The sequence below is a fragment of the Coffea arabica genome, chromosome 3c, assembly GCF_036785885.1.
Source record: "Coffea arabica cultivar ET-39 chromosome 3c, Coffea Arabica ET-39 HiFi, whole genome shotgun sequence".
Taxonomy (NCBI): Eukaryota; Viridiplantae; Streptophyta; class Magnoliopsida; order Gentianales; family Rubiaceae; genus Coffea; species Coffea arabica.
In genome coordinates, this window is record NC_092314.1 from 609,548 (window position 1) to 632,553 (window position 23,006).

The 23,006-nt window shown below is 37.7% G+C and overlaps 3 protein-coding genes across 4 annotated transcripts; 1 reads left to right on the forward strand and 2 right to left on the reverse strand.

The window, feature by feature from the left end:
* The first annotated feature begins 85 nt into the window (after positions 1-85).
* LOC113733873 (uncharacterized) lies at positions 86-1,951 on the forward strand. Its single transcript, XM_027260084.2, has 4 exons — positions 86-340; positions 430-485; positions 1,380-1,446; positions 1,539-1,951. The coding sequence occupies exons 1-4, from the start codon at positions 206-208 to the stop codon at positions 1,617-1,619; spliced, it is 339 nt and encodes a 112-aa protein (XP_027115885.1). The 5' UTR covers positions 86-205; the 3' UTR covers positions 1,620-1,951.
* A 395-nt stretch (positions 1,952-2,346) lies between these two features.
* Positions 2,347-8,393, reverse strand: LOC113733872 (uncharacterized). Its single transcript, XM_027260083.2, has 13 exons — positions 7,449-8,393; positions 6,700-7,114; positions 5,952-6,627; positions 5,507-5,547; positions 5,099-5,167; positions 4,604-4,704; positions 4,358-4,436; positions 4,038-4,136; positions 3,869-3,937; positions 3,720-3,769; positions 3,544-3,625; positions 3,349-3,443; positions 2,347-2,923 (listed from the first exon to the last, which is right to left on the reverse strand). Exons 1-13 carry the CDS (start codon positions 7,916-7,918, stop codon positions 2,797-2,799), a joined length of 2,373 nt encoding a protein of 790 aa, XP_027115884.1. The 5' UTR covers positions 7,919-8,393; the 3' UTR covers positions 2,347-2,796.
* Positions 8,394-13,183: 4,790 nt separating this feature from the next.
* On the reverse strand, positions 13,184-19,581 carry LOC113733874 (phytochrome B). Of its 2 annotated transcripts, XM_072081648.1 has the most exons (5): positions 19,011-19,386; positions 16,861-18,939; positions 15,774-16,581; positions 14,597-14,890; positions 13,184-14,123 (listed from the first exon to the last, which is right to left on the reverse strand). In XM_072081648.1, the coding sequence occupies exons 2-5, from the start codon at positions 18,644-18,646 to the stop codon at positions 13,904-13,906; spliced, it is 3,108 nt and encodes a 1,035-aa protein (XP_071937749.1). In that variant the 5' UTR covers positions 18,647-18,939; positions 19,011-19,386; the 3' UTR covers positions 13,184-13,903. The 2 variants fall into 2 exon arrangements, with proteins under 2 accessions (XP_071937749.1, XP_027115886.1); XM_027260085.2 differs by having other exon boundaries at positions 16,861-19,581.
* Positions 19,582-23,006: the final 3,425 nt, after the last annotated feature.

The following is a 23,006-nucleotide window of genomic DNA, read 5'->3' on the forward strand; positions in this document are numbered from 1 at the left end:
GCCCAAAATTACGTGGAGTGAGAAGGCCCAGCAGTTGGCCCAACAATTCCAACATCTTTCCGTACAAAATCCCCAACAAAACAGGGCATTCAAAAGACATGTAGGGCTTGCTTGATTAACGAATTCTCCATCCGCGAGAGAGAGCTTTGGAAATTATCGTGAAAGAAATTGGAGAAGAGGGAAAGGGATTAGGGCAGAGGAGAAAATGGAAGCGGAGGGAGGAGATGAAGGAATAGAGATGGTGGTGGACTCCAAGGACCTGCAGCAGCAGAGCAAAGCCCTCGACAAGCTCACTGACCGAGTCGAGGATCGTCAACTCGACTCCACCCGGGTTCAGGAGGTACCAACCCACAATACCCACATTCTATTCATTTGTCTTCATTCTCCAATTTCTGTTGTTTACCTCTGGTTTACTTTGAATTAGTTCAGGCTATGGCGTCAATTGCTGCATCCAAAGAAGCTGATCTTCAAGCCATGAGATTGAGGTTGGAGCTATTTCTTTTTCCTTTTTTACTTTTGTACATTATTTCGTTAGTGGAGCTGGAAATAGATTTCAAATGCTTCTCTATTATTTTTTTTTTTTTCTTTCGATGGAATGGAAGATGTAATCTGTAAACGTGGCCCACTGGTTGTAAAACATGTATAGACATAATTGATTGGTATTTCATGCTGGATTGAGATTCATACTATTGTACTGCATCATATAAAGTAAATAAACAAAGAAATAGTTTTTGGGGAAGCTTGAATTGCCTGTGGGGTGTAGAGAAAATGAAGTAATGTGGCTCCTTGGGCTTTTCTTGGCCTCGTGATGAATTTCTTACGTAGTTATTATAGTGACTTACAACATGAATACGCAGCATGTTTGATTTTATATTCATGTGATATGGCCATGGATTCTGTCTAATTATCAAATTTGACAAGCTATTTTGTGTCCATTTAGATATCTTATAAGGTAAGCTCAATAATTATGTTGGTTTTTCTATTCTCAACCTACCCTGCTGTGTTGTTCTCAGAACGTTTGTCTGCAATTAGCCATAGGACTACAGATTTGGTTTTTCATGCCATTGGAGGGCATACTATCATGCTTCATTTTACCATAGCTCAAGTATTTAAAACTTGAATTATCTTTTGTGGCCTTCTTCAACATTTTTCCTTTTTGTTTAGATTTTTTTTGGCCAACTTTTTATTTCCACGTGCTCATGTGGTTCAGCTTAAAGATCTGCTTTACAAAATTTCTCATCACAAATGCAAATGCTGTTCTTTTAATGATTATTTTCGAGTGGTCAGCAGTAATTGAAGTTAAGCCAGTTAACAGTGTTTAAAATGCGTTTGTACTGTGGGGTTATGTGTAGCTTCTCAACGTTTTGTTCCTTCTGCAGGGAAAAGGAATTAGCTGCAGTCAAGATTAATCCAGAACATGTTGATATAATTGCCAATGAACTAGAGGCTTGTATCATTTTTTATTTTCGTTCGTGAATTTGCAGCCTTTTGCTTTGTGCTCCGTTTTTTAACAATATAGCTTTAAAACTTGCCCACAGCTGGACAAGAAGGTGGCTGAAAGGACTTTGCGTGAGCACAAAGGTGATCCTGTTGCTGCCATTCGAGCTTTGCTTAACTAAATGCTGCCATTCGAGCTTCAAAGACGAGTTTACTGGATCCTGCTGGCTTTTCTTACTTGTGTTTGGGGCCATTACGGGACTTGAGCATGCTTTCAATCTCTCAAGTGTCCGTGCTTAGCTGTGCATTTCCTGCTTGTAAAATTGTGCCGCAATATCGGTGAAATTTATGCTCTGAGATTTTGTTTTTTGTCAATTAGTACTTGTTTATTTTAGTTGATTTCTCTTTTTCATGTAATGAGAAACCCGGTGAAAGGCATTCCAATCACTCGGGTCATCAACCTGCACTTTTTAACAATTTATCAAGAATAGAGACGATAAGGGTCATCATTCAACTGGCATTTCTCCTCAACCGCAGCTGAACAGAAGTTGTCCGTCTATGTGCCAAACAGCTTCCCTTGCATGACGAAAGTGAAAGTGAATTAGATTAATTTGTGTTCTAAAATTCCCTTGCTTCATCTCCATCCCCAAACCGGGGCAGATATGTTGGTTGTTTGTGGTTCTGTAAAATTCGTAATCTGTGATACATGCAGTATGAGTATACTCCTCCTTGATGCGCCATGGTCTTCTTATTGTAGTTTCTTTAAGCTACATCTCAACAGAACCTCATTTATAGCTACACTCCCGGATAAGGTCTCAAATTTATTAGGCAATTATGCTCATCTAGCTCAGAATATTGTCAGAGACATATTTATCGACTTTGTTGAAATAATACTAATTGCACCAAAAATCACGAAGCTACAGACAGATCTCTTCAACGGCAAAATCAGAGTATCAGTTGGACTTGTAGAGTTCCTAGAGTTTCTTGTTTTCTATACACAGATTTTGATTGCTTTGAAACTGTTAAGATCCCATCCATCTCTGAATGATATCTGTTCTGCTCGTACAACAAATTTGCCAGTGCACACGATGGACATGCTTGAGAGGTCGTCGATAGCACCAGCAATTGGATACAATCTACCAGTGTATGATTTGACAGGCTTCACAAATGACAACTTGCTGCATCAAACTTTCTTGTATTAGCAAACATCATATCGACCAGCCCTTGGGTTGAGCTTTTTCAACATTGCAAGCAAGCATTCATGGCAATGCCATAATCATCAACCTGCCACCAGCGTTTGTTACCATTGAGAGAGAAGTGGCTGAATGTTCCAAGCAAAGAGCAAGTTACACGACGTGTCTACAACTCTTTCTGACTGCCATCTCCTGTGCCAGCTCGTGAGGCCTGAAATTGAATGGCAGACTGTCTTTGCATATCTCTAAGCCTTTCCACTAGTTCTTGGAAGGTTGGACGGTTCGGCGGTTCACTGTGTTTGGGAAAAATCATTTACTTTCACATCAGTTTAATGCACACAACATCACATAGAACTAAATAATATTCCCTGAAACATTAAAACTCAAGATAATAGCAGAAGACTGGGTACTCAATCTCGACAGTATGACAATTTCGTTGATAAATTCAAAATGTCATGCAGACATCGATGGATCAACCTACAGTATAAGCGGAGCTTTGAACTAGGAAACTACGAGATCACCCCATCCTTAACATATGAAATTTAGCAACATGTCCATTTCAGTCCTATTAACTAAAACGTAATGCACACACATAACAGATGCGATAAAGATTTCATCCTTTCTTCATTCAGCCGCAAATTGCTAAGAAATACTTGTTGCATCTTATCAAACAAAAAGAAATAAAGAAAAAGGAGATTCTCAGTGCCAAGGTACAAACCTATGCCAGCAGCTCTCAACTATTGCTGCCCACTGCGGATCAACGTCCTTAGGAATGTCAAGTCGTTGATTCATGAATCCTACAGCTCCAATTACCTGGAGAAGTACCGAAAAGGTGATTAAACCTGCACGACCAAATGCTCTTTCTATCCCCAGTTTTCAGGTAAGCTATTTCGTAGAAAGACAAAACAAGTACCTGCATAGAGTTGAGGTTATCCCAAGGGATCTTTTCAGTGGCAAGTTCCCACAATATCACCCCAAAGCTGTATATATCCGCCCTAGATATTTTAAAGTAAAAAAAAAAAAAGTTAATCAGCAATATTTTATGTATATGGCTGCATATGCATTAAATATTTTCTGGTAGAGACATACTTCTCATCCGAGGGTTCATTTCGAAGAACTTCTGGAGCCATCCATTGAGGCTGAAAGAAAATGAAGTATTTAGAGCCTCAGTCAACCCGGAAACTACAACTGATCATGTCAGTATAGCAAAAAGGTTAATGCATGTTTTAATTCAATACCGTTCCTTTCCCTGTCTTGGTGGTCAGGTATGTTTCTCTTTTAAGACGTGACAGACCAAAGTCGCCAACCTGTGTAACAACAAATTCAGGTTTTCACGAAACTCAATTCAATAAACAGTTTTTAACATCCAAGCAGGAAATTAAGCAGCTAGGGGACCTAAATCCACACCTTTACAGTCCAGTTCTTATCAACAAGAAGATTCGAAGATTTCAAATCTCGATGGATAATAGGTGGGTTGCAATGATGAAGATAATTCATGCCTCGTGCCTGAAAAAATAAAAATTAAAAATCAAACAGTATAACGAAAACACTTCTCCCACCAAAAAAAAAAAGGTCAAAAACCTACAAGCAAAAAGAAAAAATTTGGCTTCAAGCCTAATAAATCATAATAATTGCGGTTTGGCACATGTCCTGCTTCTCCATATCAAGCTACAACATGGGTCTGTTAACCAACAACATTCACAGTATACGGACTTTGAATTACTCACTACGTCCAAAGCCATGTGAATACGACGTCTCCAATCTAATTTGCCCATATTCCTTTGTAGTAACCTGAATAAACTTCCACTGCATCAAAAGAGGAAGAAGAAATTCGTAAGTCATTCAGCCAATAAAATTTTCCACTACATTAACATGCAGAAGTTCATGCAAGAAACATGGCTCGTTAGCCATTTCTTCTCAGAATAGATAAAATAAAGTGAAGAATGTATTATAGAAGGAACTGGAGAACGAACCGAGGCAGGAACTCTGTTACAATGCAGAGACGTTCAGGCGAGGTTACTGCACCCATGAAAAGCAGAATATTTGGATGCCGCAATCTTTTCATGAGAGACACCTAAACAACACGACATACATGCATCAGGTAGATGCCCACATAGCAGATAACTTTTCAGGAAAATAAGAAAGGAAGGAAAGGGAGCACTACAAGTGAACAAGATCAGCATCCAACAAGTATATACACACAGGATTCTAAAGCTATCCCATCTATAGATACATGCCTGTGTGCACATAGACTAACATATCACACGAACAGATATACAATTGTTAACTCGAACTAGCAGCAATACTCAAAGGCAAATTAAGCTAACAATAAAAACTGGAATGATATTCTTTTACCATAAAGATCATTTCTAGCATCTTTTGAAGAGTATTTGCAATTTAAACACACAGAAAACTTTTCAAGTGTATGGACACAAGAAGCCAAGAATTAATGAGAACACATTACTCACCTCCTGTCGGAAGGAAAATATCGCATCTTCAGAATATTCTTGCCTAGAGAACACCTTCACAGCGACGTCCTGCATAACAAAGGCACTACAAAATTATAGCCATTTTCCAGCATCCTACTGCTCTAGAAAGGATGATCATATAGAAAAAGAAAGAACACCAATCACCAATCATGCAAAAGTTTTGATGGCACTAGCTTCCAGACTTAGCTTATAACCTAATTTAGGAGTAAAGCCTTGACTTTTGGAGCCAGGGATTTACATGCTGTGAATTTAAAACACACACACTTTTACTTAAATTATGCTATTGGAAAGCCACATCTTATTTGAACTGTTTAATTTGGATAGTGACAATTGTTCTTGAATTCTCCTTGTAACAAATGACTAAAAGAGAAGAGCTAAAGAACATACTGATCCATACCACAGAGCATGGTATACAGTTCCACATGAACCTGCACAGGCATAATGCAGACGATGTTAAACAAAGAGAGATAAAAATTCAGACAATATTAACACTAATAAAGCTGAGCAGCTAATCAAAATGTCCCTCAAAAAAAAAAGAACCTATTCTGAATTTGTAATAATCGGTGATAATGCATATAGTCTTGATGTCTTGTCTCCTTAAAACTGAAGGACAAAAGTACAAACTTATTAAATAGATCCTGTTCAAGGAAGGATACAAGGAAAAGAAACAAACAGTCACGACCAAAAAGGTTAGACCAATGATTTCAAAAAGGTAAGACCAAAAATGCCATTTCCTGAAATTACAGCCTTCTAGGTACTTAAAGGGGGTTGTGCATGCATGAAGATTGAGAAAACTGATATAATAGAACCCGTAAAATGGGAAATTGTTTACCTTGCCCAATCTGTTCCCCAATTGTCAAGTCTTCCCACAAGATCTCATAGTCCAAGCAGTCATTATCCATGTCAATCTTATTTACAGCACTGCTGCTTGTACTTCCACAGCTACTAGCACTACTTGTGCTGTTAATGTTAAATGATGAGGACCAGGAGCCCGAAGCCTCATTATTAACCATCCTGTTAGTTTCCTGATTGTCTGGCTTTGCTGGAGCTGCAGATGTTTTCTGTTGATCCAAGTCATTCTCTAGGTCATTGTGTAACCATGGCCAGACAAAACGAGTAGCCTTTGACTCAGAGTTCTCTCGATCATTTCCTTTCCACGGCCAAGTTAAACCAGTTTTACTGATCAATGCCTCTGCCTTTGATGTAATGATCTTAGAGATCCCCAGTTTTCCTTCACCCTCATCCCCTGAACCTCTGGAGTTGTTTCCGGGGGAGAGCTCCTCATAAGTAGCTTGAGAAGATTTTCCAAATGGTGAAGGGTGCACATCTGCTCGTGGTGTACTAGCTCCACTAGAAGCCGCATCCTCTCTATGGTCAGAGAGGGCAGCATCTGAGATACCATGATCAGAGAGATGATCAACGCTATTGTCTTCACTACCACCCTCATGATCAGTACTCGTGTCTCCAGTCCTTATTTTTGACTTCACCTTGCTGCTCACTTTGGAAGCCTATATTCAGATTGTAACATCAGCATATCACTAACTTAATAATGGATAATGTTTAAAACACTACAAACTAACCAAATTTGATATTTTCGAGGCAATTGCAACTTGAAGAGGCTGTTGAGGATCAAGCCCAAGTTTAGCAGAAGCAAGCATTTTAGGCCTACTAAAGCTTGAATTGGCTTCTGGCTGCCTTGCCCCTGACAATGTTGCCTTTGTTTCTTGGAAGGGTCTTGAATCAGTAGATACACAAATAATTCCAACCAAAGTGCCATCATCATCATAGAAAGGGGTATCAGTGGCAACAATTACAAATCTGTCTCCTTTCTTGTTCTTGACAGGGAACTGACCAGTCCAACTTTGCCCCATTGCCACGAGATCGATTATATTGCTGGCAATAGCATAGTCCTGGGCATCTGCCAAAAGCTCAACGGGATCCTGTCCTAAAGCTTCAGCTGCTGAATAACCATAAAGATTCTCAGCACTCCGATTCCTGCACTACAAGTTGCGTCAGTATTGCCCTATACAAGTTACCAAGTTTCAAATTTCCTTCCTAGGTCCAAGATTTACAACACAAAAAAGAGGACCAAAGAAATAGTCCATCATTGCAGTTTCACTATCCAAGCCACATTACTTCTGAACATTTTTCACTATGCAGTTCAGATTTTCAACCGACATATGAAAATGGTAAAGAGCCAAATAGTAACTACTGAAATTGGTACGATAAGGAAGATAAAAGGAAACCTTATGACATAATAAATACAACAATATAAACAGAAATAGCAACTACTAATGCTATGAATTCCATTTCGAATCGAATTACTCACCAGTAAATAATACGACGATTAAGATCAAATATATGCACAGACTGCCCCATTGACTGCAATATATTCAAATACTGCTTGTCAGTAAATTTTACAGCCGTCGGCCCACCACCGCCTCCAACAGCAGCATACGCATCCCTACTCCTACTTTCCCTTCTCAAAGGTGAGGAATGCCGAAAAGAAGCAGAACCCTTTTTCCACGCGGCCACTATGCCACCCTCAAAGCCAACAGCACCACCACTACCCAGCCGCCGCGGCCCACGAGAACGCTGAGGAGATATAGAATGAGACCTTTGTTGCTGCCTCTCAGATTTCTCATGAGTGGTTGAAATCATCAGCTTAGACATCTCTTGCTTCAAATGGGCATGCCCTTCTTCCAATTCTTGAATCTTCTTCAGCAGCTCCTCAGCTGGGGGTGTTGCAGCTGCTGCTCCTGCTCCAGCTGCAGCCGATTTTGTCCCAATATTTTCCATTTTCCGGCTAATTTAATCGCAACCCACCTCAAAAAATCCAATCTTCTACCATAATATACACAAAAATACACCCAACTTGACTCTTGCTAAAATCTTTAGCCTTTCGTGCTCAAAAACACAAAAAGAAGAACATATATCACTACTATTTTTTGGAAGGACTGCTTTCCCAACTAATAAATGGATCTGAAAACAATTCAAAAAAGAGATTCAACCTCTGTAAGCATGTTTATCCATACTTTCATGAATTGGAGCTGAAAAAAAGAGTTGATTGATGGGTCCTCAAAGGTCAAGAAAAACTGTTTAGTACTGTACCATTTTGGGTTCTTTTTTCTCTCTCCTCTGAGGACTTTTTTTTAAAAATGTAAAACAAGAATTATTAAAAAGATTTAATCAATGGATTGTTGCGAAAATGTCTACTGTATGTGGTTTATTGTTCGCCCTCTTCTTTCTTTTGTCTTGAACGCGGGTGGGCGGTTCTGGATTTTGGTGGCTTCTTCTTCTTTATCAAATCCATCCTCTGCCAAGCTGACCACTTCGACCGGTTTTTTGTTTATAGTGATGACCGCCAAATTCAATCCCATTCTCCGTGGTGGCGCGTGATGTGCACGCAACAACTGTCTCCCGGCTGCTTCGTGATGTATCTGGCTCGGAAGGAGAAGGATAGGCTATGGCGCGTGAAGTGTTGTTGGCCCACATTTCAAATTAAAAGGTTCAAGCAACTAAATCCAGTCTGGTTTTTTAATGCCTCCCATCTCTTTCTTTCCGTATTAATTTTTCCTGGGGAATTTTTTTGTTAATAAATGGCCTGAGTATCCCATATGTTCGTTGGACTGGCTTCGAGTACACCTAAGAGTCAAATTACCAATTTGCCCACCTCTGAATCCATCTAAATAAATATATTATATTTAATTAATGGCAATTCCAAATGCCAAGGTTTGATGCTTAATTCAACTAAAATAAAACTAGAATAAACTGAAGGATAAATAAGCGGTTGAAAGTTATCTGTAAGGACAACACGCAGAATTGTTACGAAAGATGTCTAAATATTTACTTCTTGAGTTTAGCCTGTTTGAATTGTTATTTTTTGGAGTTTCTGTTGAAAAATTTACGTGCGATGCATGCGTGGAAAGTTAATATATATATTTTTTTTTCTTAAAGAAAAAGTGATTAAACAATAATAATATATTAAGAAAACAGTAGCAGTACTTCAAAAGCTTTTCCACGAAAACTTGTCCAACCCGGGAGCTCAAAAGATCCACTAACGTCATTGTGAAAAAAGTAGTGGATGCAAGTTGTTTGTTCTTTCTTGGAAAGCGGGTCAAGTGGAGGCTCCAAATCCGGCCTGCCTGAACCGAATACAAGTGTAGGATTTGCGTCCCACATAATTTTGGTTGTGAAATTTTAATAAGTTTATTAATTTTAGGGTGTTTGACTATTTGCAAATTCCTTCCCCGCGGTTGTCCTCCTGTGAGCTGCAACGAAGAACTTAGAGAAGAGATTGGGACTGGGATAAACATGCAAGGCTGTCTAAATCAGTACAAAGCGGAGTTTACCTTTCTGGGTGTTGGACACGTACAAGTAATATTGTACCGCATATGGACAAGCAAGCATTTCTGTTCCCCAACCTTCATCACCAAGGAACCAAATTATTGCTCCAGCAAGAGAAAGCAATGCAGGTTTTTGCACTGCCTTCTTTACTTTCTTTTCTTTTTGCCCTCAGATGACCATCATGTCATGTCTTCAAAATCCAAGACCCTCCTGCATCATCATCATCATCATCATACAATTATCCATTTTACTTCGATGCAAAGAATCCCTCTTTTTTTCCTTTCACAGAAAAAGGAAAACCAAAACCAAAACCAAAATATATATATAACTAAAAGTGCAAACCAAGGCTAGGTGGCACAGTTGCTTGATTTGATTAGAGGATGATTGTTACTTTGTGCTCTACGTTTTATTCATCTTTTCTTCAATTCTTATCCCCAAATTTATTCTGGGTCACTTTCATTTCTTGAAGCAAGACAGATTGATTGATTTCTCTCTCTCTCTCTCTCTTTTTCTGAATTTTTTTTTTTTGTTATTATCCATTTTCCGTGCACGACGTGATTGTGGTTGGATGCACATAAGTAATGATAGGCATCACGGGAATGAAATGAGAGTAATTGATTATGATATACTACTACTACTACTACTACTACTTCCCAAACAATTTTACTACTTAAAAAAAAATGAGGAAGGAAGATGATCATTCAATTTCAATGCATGATACCCATTTTTCCTTTTGGTTCAATAACAATTATAACATCCTTCTCTAAAATAACAGGGCTGCAAACGAATCGAACGCGAGCGACTCGAGTCGAGTTCGAACTCGAGTTCAAGACTCGAGTTCAAAATATTAAGTTTGTTAGCTCGCAAGCCGGCTCCCGATCTTGAATATATATATATATATATATAATATTTTTTATTTTAAGTATATATATTTTCTATTTTAAGTATACATATATATTTTTATTTTCTTATTTTAATAGTAAAATTACATATATATTCTTAATATTTTATTATTTATTAAGAAAAAATATTATTTTATTTATTTTTTAAAAATAAAATAATTATTTTTATTTTTTTCCGAGCTCGAGCTTTAAATTGTCGGGTCGTCGAGTTCGAACTTGATAAAATTTAATCAAAACTCGGTTCGATTAACCCAAAATTCGACTCGACTCGACTCATTTGCAACCCTACTTCTTTAGCTAACAAGTTCAGAGGCGTGCTCATCTCCGGGAGTCGAGAAGGCCAGACTAGGTCAAAAGTGGCTCTTATTCATCACAAACAAGGGTCACTTGGGCTTTCGATTAATTACAAGTTCGTAATCAATGCAACATATAGCTAAAGGTGAAGCCCTCTCCAAGGGCTTCAGCAATTATCTATTTTTTCATAATAATAATAATTATTAAATAATTTAATTTATCTTATTTTACATGAATTTCACCGACGAATGCATGATAGAGGAGGGATTTCGCTTTCTCGTATACTATTCCGCAGCTGCTACATGACACCCGGCCCGCCCAAGTGCCCAAGTGATAAAAATTGACGGCTGAAGAAAGATATGCTAATGCATAAAGCATCAGTCAATTCCTTGAACGGGAATATACCGTAGAGGGGCCCAGAATAGAAAACCAAAAGCTATATAATATAAGCATCTACTACTATCTTGGAGACACTACGGATTGACTTTTCTGCCCTCAATGAAAGGCAAGTGGGTCGGTAGTGCTGTTCTACGACTCCTCACTTTTTAACTTCAATTATATGTTAATCATTCCATTAGAGCACTATTCTGATCTGCATCATCATGTCATGGTGACGGTACAGTACTACTAAACAGGAATTCGTGCTCTTTTTGTCCTTTACTAACCGGGGAATATTGCTCTCCTTGAGTCCTGCGTGAGACCCAACTTCATCTAATGGAATTGGCTTGGCCACCACATGTATTGTGAGTGAGCGAGTGACTGAGGTAAAAGATCAAGGACTCGAATCTTATTTTCTATTAGTGCGTCGTTATACGTGATTTCTTCTAAATCTATATGAGAATGCATGATGCATTCGTATGGTTCAACGGTGGTTCAAGAGTTTTCTCACGAGAATTGAGTAACACGAGGTAGTCAAGAGCTCTGCGTCAAACTGTTTTTTTTTTTAAAAAAAAATTTGAATATTTCCTCAAACACATTTCTCAATTTTTTATTTTTTACTTCACATACATTAGTATGTTTTTCAAACAAAAAAATCATAAAATTCCAATCCAAACGGAGTAAGAGTGCATTTAATAAAACTGAAATCTGAAATCTAAATTCTAAATTTATTAAATTATTTAATTGTTAAATATTAAATTTAATACATTTGAGTGTATATCACATTCAGTTATAAGCGAATAGTTCATCACTTAATTTTGGGAACAAGTTTTACCTAAAAAATTCGATACCACTTAATTAATTCATATGTCCAATTTTTTATTATCAAACGCGTCTAAATATATTAAAATCTAAATCCATTAAGTCTAAGTGTTGAATTAGATTATCAAACAGGATCCAACTTTCAAAACCTCATCAATGGTTCTCTTCTTCATAGGCAATACTACTAGTTCCATATCCATTTTCTATCTGTGATCTACTTCAACTCGTGCAGAATCCACACTTACTATCTTGACCAAGAATCTAGTAGAAGAGTCATAATCCGCATACTTAATAGACTCTGAAATAGGGATGGTAATGGTGGCGGGTGCCCGCGCGGTGGGCTAATGGGAAGGGTGTTAGGGCGAGGGCAGGGGCGGGGGCGGGGGGAATTTCCCCCCCTACTTAGTAACGGGACGGGGGACGGGGGGCGGGGGAGTGTACCCCCGCCCTGCCACCTGTTTTAGAAAAATAAATATATAAAATATATATGTATATAATTATATATAATATATAATTTAATTAGTTACAAACTTATGATAATGATATTATTAGTTATATGCATTATATGATGTCTATTAGTATATATAATATAATTGATATTATTATACTAATAATTATATATGTGTACTAATACAAATTATTAATTGGTTATACTAAATTTACTAATACATTTATACTAAATCCCTAATTACACTTAATACAATAACATTTTTTTCTTAAAAAAAGCACAAGCACAATAATGAATTAGTGATTATATTTGTGCTAAAAGTGAAAACTTGACTACTTTAGTTATATTTATTTCATCATGTTAGATTGTATTCAACTAATTTTTGTTTGATTGTTTTTATAAGTTTCAATTGTAAAATTACAATGAATAATAATTTGATGATGTGTTGATATTTCAGTACTTGATTATTTGCAAAAAATTAACCATAATAAATTTTTATAAGTCCCGCGGATGGAAGCGGGGCGGGGCAGGGGGAGCAAGGGACTGGGGATAGGGCGGGGGCGAGAGGAATTTGTGGGCAGCAGGACGAGGGATGGGGGAGGGATCCATCGTCCCAACCCCGTCCCGTTGCCATCCCTGCTCTGAGAAGAGACATATGCGACTGGGCGACAAAAATGTCAAAAGTTATCTTCCACCATACTAAGGGCATGTCACCGTGTTAATTACGACTAAAGGAAGTCTATTAATTTCATGAACCTAAAATTTTGTACAAGTAACATTAAGTTCATGACCACTCCGCCCAGATCGATCACTTGCATTCGCTTATCTCCTGGAAGATGGATCGAATACATAAATTAATCTAGGTTATGCAAATTTACCAAAAAGTCCTCTCAAAGAGGATCTTGTTTATTTTAATCATCAGTCTAATCTATCTAATGTAGATTATTACAATTATGAAATCAGGAAATAGACCAATGATGCTATCATACAGCCCGAAAGAAAGTAGCAAGACAAGACGATCAAAACTTTCAAGCACCCCATAAAGTAAAAGTGTAAAACTGCTGCACATGTGGATACCCTAAGACCTGAGACGATCTATACTCAGTTTTAACAATACCAGCTATATATACTTCTCAATACAAGCTTACTGTTAGAACCGTATCTATACAGGCTATATATACTTCTCAATACAAGGCTTATTGTTAGAACCGTATCACCAGGGTTATCTTTAAGCCAAGAACTACAAACACCTGCTTTGACCTTTTGGCCCCATGTATACTGCATGCAGTACACAGTCGGGAAGGGAACTTGACGAGTCATTAGTAAACGTATCCCTGTCACATTTCAAGAAATCTTCCAGCTCCATGTGAATACTGGTGGCAAACAGCAACAGTCAAGCATGGGCACCAATGGCACGATAACAGGCCAAATAGCTGAAATGCCGCAGATCCTGACATTGGATTTCAGTACCCACAAAATAAAGCTTCTTTTGATTGCCAAGGAAAGCATTAACTTCCGAGTAAACACTGGAAATTTAGCACTAGCTTTGCTTCTAGAACCAGAGAGTTGGTTTGTATCCAATCCGTTAATAGACTAAGCCACGCTTTTTGAACCTCTCCGCTGCATGGGCAGTTCAAGTGTAATCAAGAAATAACTTCTTTCTGACTCTCTAATATATTGAACTTCTCCATCCATAAGCTTCAAAATTTTCCTGCACATGCTCAGGCCCAGCCCCTCTTGGGTCACCCATCGACTGCTATGGAACATGTCCTGAACAAGTTCAGGAGGAAGACCTTCACCAGGGCAGACAATCCTTCACAAGAACCAGTGCACAAAAATTGTTTCACCAAGATAGCACATGGCATAAAAATTCTCAGATTACTTGGTAAATATGCCAGCTTTTAAATTTTTAACAGCAATTCTCTACATAATGCCGTGAGTCAGAGTAGCCACACAATTTTATGGCAAAATCAACGTCCATGAACGATATGGAACAACTTGAGCCTGAAGACAAGCATCTGCAATAATTGTTATTTGTTCTGGCAGCACTTAATTGGTGGTTGGTTTAGGAGCTTTTCCTGCTTTAATTACCATCCTTGCAACTAGCACCATTTACATCTTTCAACATAGACCCTAATTTTGTTCACGTTGATGAAATCAGGCATGTGACTTCAAATGCAGAAGAAACAGTGAAGTGAATAAACATGACTTGTTAAAGCATATGCTAAAACTAAAATGTATATGTATCCTACTGAACACATTTTGAGCAAAATATGGAGAACATACCTAAATTCGATGTGCAAAATGTTTATCCCAATAGAAATTTGCTTCAAACTTGGTTTTAGTTGAATTTCCACCCAACCGCCAGAAGAGGGTGCATAACGCACCATATTTAACAAAAAATCTGCTAAGACCTGCTGAACTCTTACTTGATCACCATAAACAGCCAGGGTTTTTATTTCCTCTGGAATGTCCCGGATCAGTTGTAGACCTCTTTCCCTCAGCAACAACATTACTTGGCTAACAACAGCATCTATTACACTCCCGAGTAAGAATTCTGACTTCTCAAGTTCCAATGACCTGCCCAAAAACAAACTAGGAATCAGTCATATGACTTGTCCATAAGCAAATCACAAAACACTTTCGGAATAAGATTTTATTTCAAACGGACATCAGAAATGCAAAATCTTTCTAAAAGACTAAAAGAATCTCACAAAAATATTCAAGAGAGAAGCCAGGTCATGACTAGAGATGAGATGCACTGAAAAGAAACTCATTGATTTGCTCCCCAAATGACTATCCTCAGACTGGTAAAATAGGTAAAGTAAACAATGACTCTACACGCAAGGGCTGCCTACTGGAGAACAGACGGAAACGGAATGAACGTATGGTCACTAAATTCTACTAAGTTGGTCAATTTGATGCTTTATTTCTACAAGAGTCGCCACAAGAATTTTCATGTCTAAAATCCAAAAAACTTCACCAAGTTAGCTTGACGGAAAGCACAAAGAAGGATCTAGCATTGAAGCATAAGTGCACATTTCATAAGCTGCTAATAGAGAAATATGCAATTTCAGCAAGAAAGAAAATCATAGAAATGCAAATAATGGCAGCTATTGAGCATTAGTCATATGAAGTTTTCCAAAAATCACAATTCAAAGTTTTCTCAGCAGGATATGAAACTAAACAACCTTTAAGATTGCATGGAGATATTAAACCTTTAAACAAATTACAAATAACTTCCTAAGAGCATCAAGCACAACCTCAAGAAAAATCAAATAATTTCCTAAGAGTTGCTAAAAAACTTAATGCCTCGTATTACTAGCCAATTTCTCCTTGTTGGTCAGAACTCAGAATTTGTGTTTTGACTATGAAAACAACATTAGCAACAATCATGCCATGTAAGCACTTTCCAGTTGTGAATGCACTGATAAAAAGGTTGAACTAAATATAATAAACTCACCCATCCTCAAGGTTATCCAAATTAACGTCCCTTACTATCATTGACATCTGCTTCTCACAAGCAGAACTTGTCTCAATAAATTGCTTTTGGTCGTCCGTTAAATCTGTAGCTTCCAAGAGTGAATTAGTAAAGCGTATACCACTTAATGGATTCTTTATTTCTTGACATATGTAAGCTAACTCTTTCATCCTTGAAAAGCACTTCTTTTCCTGTTGCCTTTGGAGTTTCAAGGCCTGCTGCAATTCAGGACTTGCAATCTGAACAAAACAAAAAGCTCCAATAATCTGGCAATCCATATTGACCCTCTTATTAGCAGTCAGGAGAGCTTGCACATATTTCCCACTTCGGTCAAAAAAAGAGAATGGGAACTTGTCAGTATCCTGGCCTCCAATTGCATTATGCAAAGCAATCATGAACTTAGTCATAGCATCTGCACCTTTCAGCCGACAACAACTCCCAAAAATCTCCCCTACTAACATCTTCCCCATGACTTCCCCTCTGCTCCATCCAGTGAGCTTTTCCATAGCAGTGTTCCATTCAGAACAGCAGGTGTTCTCATCGGAAGCAAATATAGGTGGGATTAGTGGATTTAGACTGTGTACAATGGCCTTGTAATCACCTTGGATGTGAATAAATTTGTCCATGACCACCTTCTGGCCAGTAACATCCTGACCAACAAAACAAACCCCAACTATGTTATTTGTGTAATCCTTGCTAGTGCAAGCATTGACCACCACAAATACAGTTTTCTTATTTTCTTCAGCTCCAAATGTCCTCAGCTTTATCTCAACATTCTTATCTTCTTCACCTGCATCAACTTAAGTCAATATTAGAATACCCATGTACAATAAACTACATAAGTACTGGTAATCCACGTCAGCAGCCTACTATCATAATAAAATACGCAAAGAATTGATTAAGCCCATCTATATCCCTTATTGACAGGAGTATTTAAGTACTGGAAATAGCAAAAACAACTTCTAGTTGTAACCCAAGACTTCAAGACAAACCTTTTTCACACATACAGAATCCAAAAAAAAAATGCAGGAGGAGACAGGAAAATAAATACTAAATGGAAGAAGACTACCTCTCAAAGCATGCAGCAAAAGCTTTTCAGTAGTTTCTGCTGATTCTTTTTTAACAATATCACGAACCAAGGACTTCCCCATAGCTTCTTCAACAGGCAAGCCTGTCAATTCAGCAACCTTTGCATTCCACCCATTTATACGGCCTTCAACATCTACAGCAAATATTGGTGCTGTTGCAGTCTCTATCAATCTAACCATTTCCCTGGCAACAGAACTGAGCTCATCCATCCCTTGAAACTCATTATCCACAATCTGATTCTGAACAACAGCCTTTGTATTGCTTCCATCAGCATCCCTGAATGAATCTCGTAGTATAAGCTGCAAGGAATGAATTGCATCCATTTCAGCAGTCTCCCATGGCAAACTACGGCTTTTGACTACTTCCAGAAATGCTTTGAAAGAAGAACGTGGATGCATCCTCTGCCCATCATCTTTGTCCTCTGGATGATGCTTTGCACCACCCCACTTCATCTCTTTGGCAGTGTGGGAGCGAAACCAGAACAAGAAATCTCTTGAAGTAATATAAGCAACAGCCATCCCACAAACAGCGTCACCAAGAGAGGCTGCTTCGGGGTACCCTGCATCGGCCAAACTATCAGTACTCAATCCTGTTGAGTCCCCATGGTAAGCCAACAACCATTCAACAATATCCTTTATCTGGGCTTGAGTAGGTGTCACACCCAGTGGGTAGTACTTTCCCTGGTAGTACAGAGCAGCACCATCACACTTCACGAGGTCCATAATACTGGGGCTCTGTGTAACAATCCCAGTTGGAGAATCTCGAAGAATCATATCACACAAAAGTGTTTGTGTCCTCAAAACATGTTTCTCAGACAACTGTGAAGCCAATTGTAACTCCATGTTCAATTGGAGCCCAAAGGCTTGCATTAGGAACTCACAGGCATAACGCAGAGGGAAAGGAATACAACGAGCAGAAGTGTGGTGACCAACAACCAAGCCCCAAAGTCTCATGGAATTCCGGCCCCCAACACTATCCTCCTCATTTCCATTAATGATGACTGCAAGAGTTAATGAGGCAATTGACCCCATATTAGCCATGTACTGGGCATGGCAACCATGAGGAGCTCGAAGTGTTGAACCAACTAAACATAGAGGCTGCATGAGTGATTCATCCTGGAGCACCTGAACGGAAGTAGCATGACAATCCACGATCATCCTAACCCTATTCTGCTTAAACAAAAACCTTGATGCCTGAGGAATGTCGGTGGCTGGATAATGCAACCCCATATAAGGATCCAAATCCGACCTTTTGCTCTCAGCCACAACCTCACCATGCTCATCCTCATGAAATTTATACACCATTACCCTGTCATAGCCCGTAAGCTCCCTCACACTTTCAACCACAGTATCACACAAAAGCTTAATATCTCCACCGGGGAGTGATTGCAAATGTGAAATCGCCCTCACAGCTAGTTTCTGAGACTGAACCGCCCCAGCAATTGATAAAGCAGGATCCTCAGTCCTAGCAGGCTCCAAGTCAATTACAATCCCAACATCAATCCTATGCAGAATTCCATAAAAGGGCTTCCCAGAATTCTTTGAATGAATCCAAATCGGATTTAACAAAGTGATTTCTCGCGCCCCAAATGCCCTTTCGAGCAAAACAGAGCTGGAAGGGGTGAAAACGGTCCTTACATCAGTCCCAATTGTGAGGATCTCAGGCCTCTCGAGGCTAGGGACTGATTGAGGAGTTAAACCAAGCATTTCACGAGCATTTTCGCTATAAGCAATGACACTGAAAGAAGCCTCGTCTACGGCTATCATACAACCAAAGGGTTGAATATGACCACCCCTCTGGATTTTAGACAAATATGCAGTGATTTGTTGCTCGGGAGCAGAGTGTGTGGTGGTTCTAACGGACTGAGAGTAATCAAAGGACTTGCCAGACTCACCAGACTGCTCAAATACAGCATGTAGCTTAGCATCCACCGTGTACTGAGCCACAGCCTTGCTGACTGACTCCCTGTAGTTTACATTTTGGCTTGTCCCTGAAGATTGAGCTTGACCTCTACCTTTAGAATGGTGATGATGAAGACTGCTTGATGCTCTGCTTCCCCCTGAGGCCATCTGTGTTGAGGAAAAAGGAAAAGGAAAAAGAAGAAGAAGAAGAAGGAAAGGACAAGCTCACCTTGAGTGTGTGTTACAAGTTTGGATTTTTAAGCTGAATTAGGACAGACATGGAGTTAATAAGAGGACCCGATTGGGTAAAATTTCTGGGAGTGTCAAGAAATTTCGCAGCAGATGTATAGGGTTTCTTCTTGTCTTGAATTTTAAAAAAGAAAGAACCTTTTTTCTTCACCCTGTTTTTTCCTCGTCCCTGTTAATTCTGGGGCGGATTCTAATTTCTTGAATCCCCTTCTTTTCCTTTTTCCAATCGGGGAGGGAGAAGCTAGAAAGTTAGCTTGGACTGATTTTTCATTTGATTCATTGAATGAGGTAAGAGAAGAGAGCTGAATTTGGGAGCTGGGAACTGAGTCAGTCCTACTTTTTCCCCATTTTCTTTCGATTTTTAGAGTTTTTTTGCACAACATATAAATATCATTCGTATGTATTTTGGCTGTGCCAAAGTTGAGATGACATGATGGCGTACAAAGTATTCTGTTCATAATTTGCCATTATTTCAGATTTCACTCAACTTTTTTTTTTTTTACCGAAACGGGATGAAACACACACACACGTACAAATAATGAGAGACACGCAGAAAGCATCAGCTAATCGGCACGAAAGTAATTTAAAGGATCCACAGGAAACATTCATCCAGTTAATTGATGATAAAAAAATACTTCTATGAACTTTAAATCCAAAATAAATATCTCACGATCAACCGATGTGGGATAGTGCCCCAACCCCCTCCGCGCACACAGACACCACCAGGTGATAGTGTTTTTTTCCGAAACGAAATGAAACACACACACACAAATAATATTAATTGAGAGACCATCTGTTATAGGAAGCACACGCACCGCACACGATCTGTTATATGATATATATATTCATGTTAAGAACAGCATCAACATACAAATGCATTTTTATAAGGGCGTGGTTTGCATGCTTTAACGTTTCAAATTTCAATAATATCATTGACATAACCTACTATATTGTGATAGGTTTGATTAATAGATGCCTTGTACTGGTTGGAAAAAAAAACCTTTTTTTTTATCTCGTTGAATAAAACCCTCATGTTTTATTATTGTTATTTTGCAAGCATATGTTATTAATTTTAAAAATATATTTAAATACAAAAAGTGCAACGAATGTGATTATTGTATTTTTTTTATATAATAAGTTTAATACAGCATAATTGAAAAAATCCTCTTGTTATGATTACTTCATGTGTTACTAAAATCTAGGTTAATTAATGAAAATTTAACTTCTTTGAAAGCTATGCTAAGTTCTACACGCCTAATCTTATCAATTGTCAAATAATGATTGGATGTATTCCTTTTAATCTCTTGTAGGAAAAATACTTTACCTTTTCACATGGAATTTTGAATAAGATTCCGCTTTTTGTTTTATTCCTAAGGCTGCAACATGAATTAAGTTACTCAATACGTAAATCAAATTTGATTGATAATAACTAATTTAAATTGATTCGTCAATTAATCAAATCAAATTTAAACAACATATTGTGTTTAATAACTTTTAAACTTAATAAAAAAGATTCGATTGATCCCTTATTTATCCGTACATTTGTAGTTAATTCTTTGAGCCGAAAAGTAGAGCGAGGGAACGAACGAAGGAGAGGAGGACTCGCAACGTAAGCGACAACTTGCTGAGAGAGTAAAATCTCTGGTTCATTGATTGGTCAAGTGTCACTTAGGCCACGTGAGATTCACAAGCCAATGTTCTTTCTTTTTTTTCTTTTTGGGGTCGTGGCGGTCATTCAATCCAATGTTCTGTCACTAGCTGAGGGGCATTCAAACCTTTTTTCTTTGAACAAATTATCGGACAGTTACTAAACTTTTAGAATCATTGAATTCTAACCACTAAATTATTAAAGGTTTGATTTTAATCATTAAACTATTTAAAATTTAGATTTCGAGTCATTTTGCCAAATTTAACTGTTAATTATGTCCCTTTCTTTTGTTTTGTGAATCATGCGAGCACTCGAATATAGCATAATTAACGATTAAATCTAACGGCTCCAAATTTAAACGTTAAATAATTTAGTGTAATTAAAACTGGACATTTAATAGTTTAATAGTCAAAACTCGATGATTTTAAAAATTTAGCGACCATCCAAATAATTTGCCCTTTTTCTTTGAGGGTCATTCAACCCCGTGTTCTTTCTTTGGACGAGCGCCAATTATAACATATAATGTACAGCACAATGAAGGTAATAATACTAACACAATAAATTTATAAGCCTAAAAAATGAGTGTCATACAAAAATAATTTCTCTGATCTCCAGAGTGAGTCTACCACAGTGCCTAATTTTGGTAATGTCGAAAACTAATTACCATTCATAATGTGAGTAATTCATCATTAGAAAAATATTGATTTTATCCTTTAGAAGTACTGATTTTGCATTTCTGAATACTCATTCATGGACTATTTTTTGTACTACTTAGCAAAGTATTAAAAGTACTCTTTTCGAAACTTAAAATTTGCCTTTACAAATTTTGTACCAAAAATTATTGTAGTTGTACACTTGTTATTCTAATAAATTCATGGCTTTTTTTTTTTTGTTTTGCGCAATACATGACTTGAAGTTAGTATGCACATCTCTTCGATTAGTGCACGCATTGTACTAACAATTGTTGTTGAGGCCCTTAATCCATGTCCCCAAATGCCTTTGACTTTATGCTATCCGCCCATTCGCTCAGCAATCCATTCCCATTACCCCATAAAAGTAGAATATCTTCTAGTGTGGGAAGTACATTCTAGGGGTGCAAACGAATCGAGCCGCTCGCGAGCGGCTCGATTCGAGCTCGACTCGAGCTCGATCAATATCGAGCTCGAGCTCAAAACATTAAGGCTCGCGAGCTCGAGTATATATATATTTATTTTTTTTATTTTTATTTTTAATAGTAAAATTACATAAATATCCTTAATATTTTATTATTTATTAAGAAAAAATATTGTTTTATTAATTTTTTTAAAAATAAAATAATTATTTTTTATTTTTTTCGAGCTCGAGCTTGAAAATTACCAGCTCGTCGAGCTCGAGCTCGAGTTCGAGTTCGATGAAATTAAGTTAAGGCTCGACTCGATAAGGATAAATCTCGACTCAACTCGGCTCGTTTGCACCCCTAGTACATTCTACTTTCCACCGGTCCGTAGGCAGAAGAAGCATTAACAAGACAACTCAGCATGAACATCTCTCTCATGACAATTGGGCCCCAATTGAAATAAGGCAACCGGCTGTAGGTTGGCTTAACAAACTAGGCCATGATAATGGCTGGAACCCGAAAATCCTGAGCGAATTAACGGGTTTTTGCGTCAAAACTTGTCAGTTTTGTTATTACTAATTGGATGCTTAGCATACTAATAGTGTTTTCAGAACAACGATCTCGAGCTTAACATCTCATGTTGGTACCAAGTGGGTTATGGTTATGAAATCGGTTTCTTGTTAATTATTATTACAAGAAATATTTACAATTGGAAATGATTCAAGTCTTGCATACTAAATAGTAATAAATATTTTCAAGAAAAATTGATCAAAATGTCCTTTACATTTTGTTAAATGAATTTTTTCGTCTTAAAATATTAACTTTATATTCATTACAAATTCAAGTTCGCAATTTTGGTTTCAACCACTTTTTAGTCTAAAATCACCACATGACTCATATGCAATGGTGTTTATGTACAAAAATGTCAAATTTCAATTTTTTAATGGCAAAAATAAATATGAATTGACAAAAATTAATATGGTTCAAGTTAGATCTTGTTTTTTTATGTGCAAAAATGAATATAAATTTGATTATTTGTTTAACTATAAATGAAATCTAACCTTTTTGTCCATAAAAAAAAAGACCATATGTTATGTTAGGCCTGGTGCAACCCAATGAGTACAAATAATTTCACAATGATGCACAAAGATATATCAAATTTAAGCACAATAAAGAAAACTTAATTAAAGAGAAAAGATAAGAAATGCAAACCAAATATCAATCCAATAGCC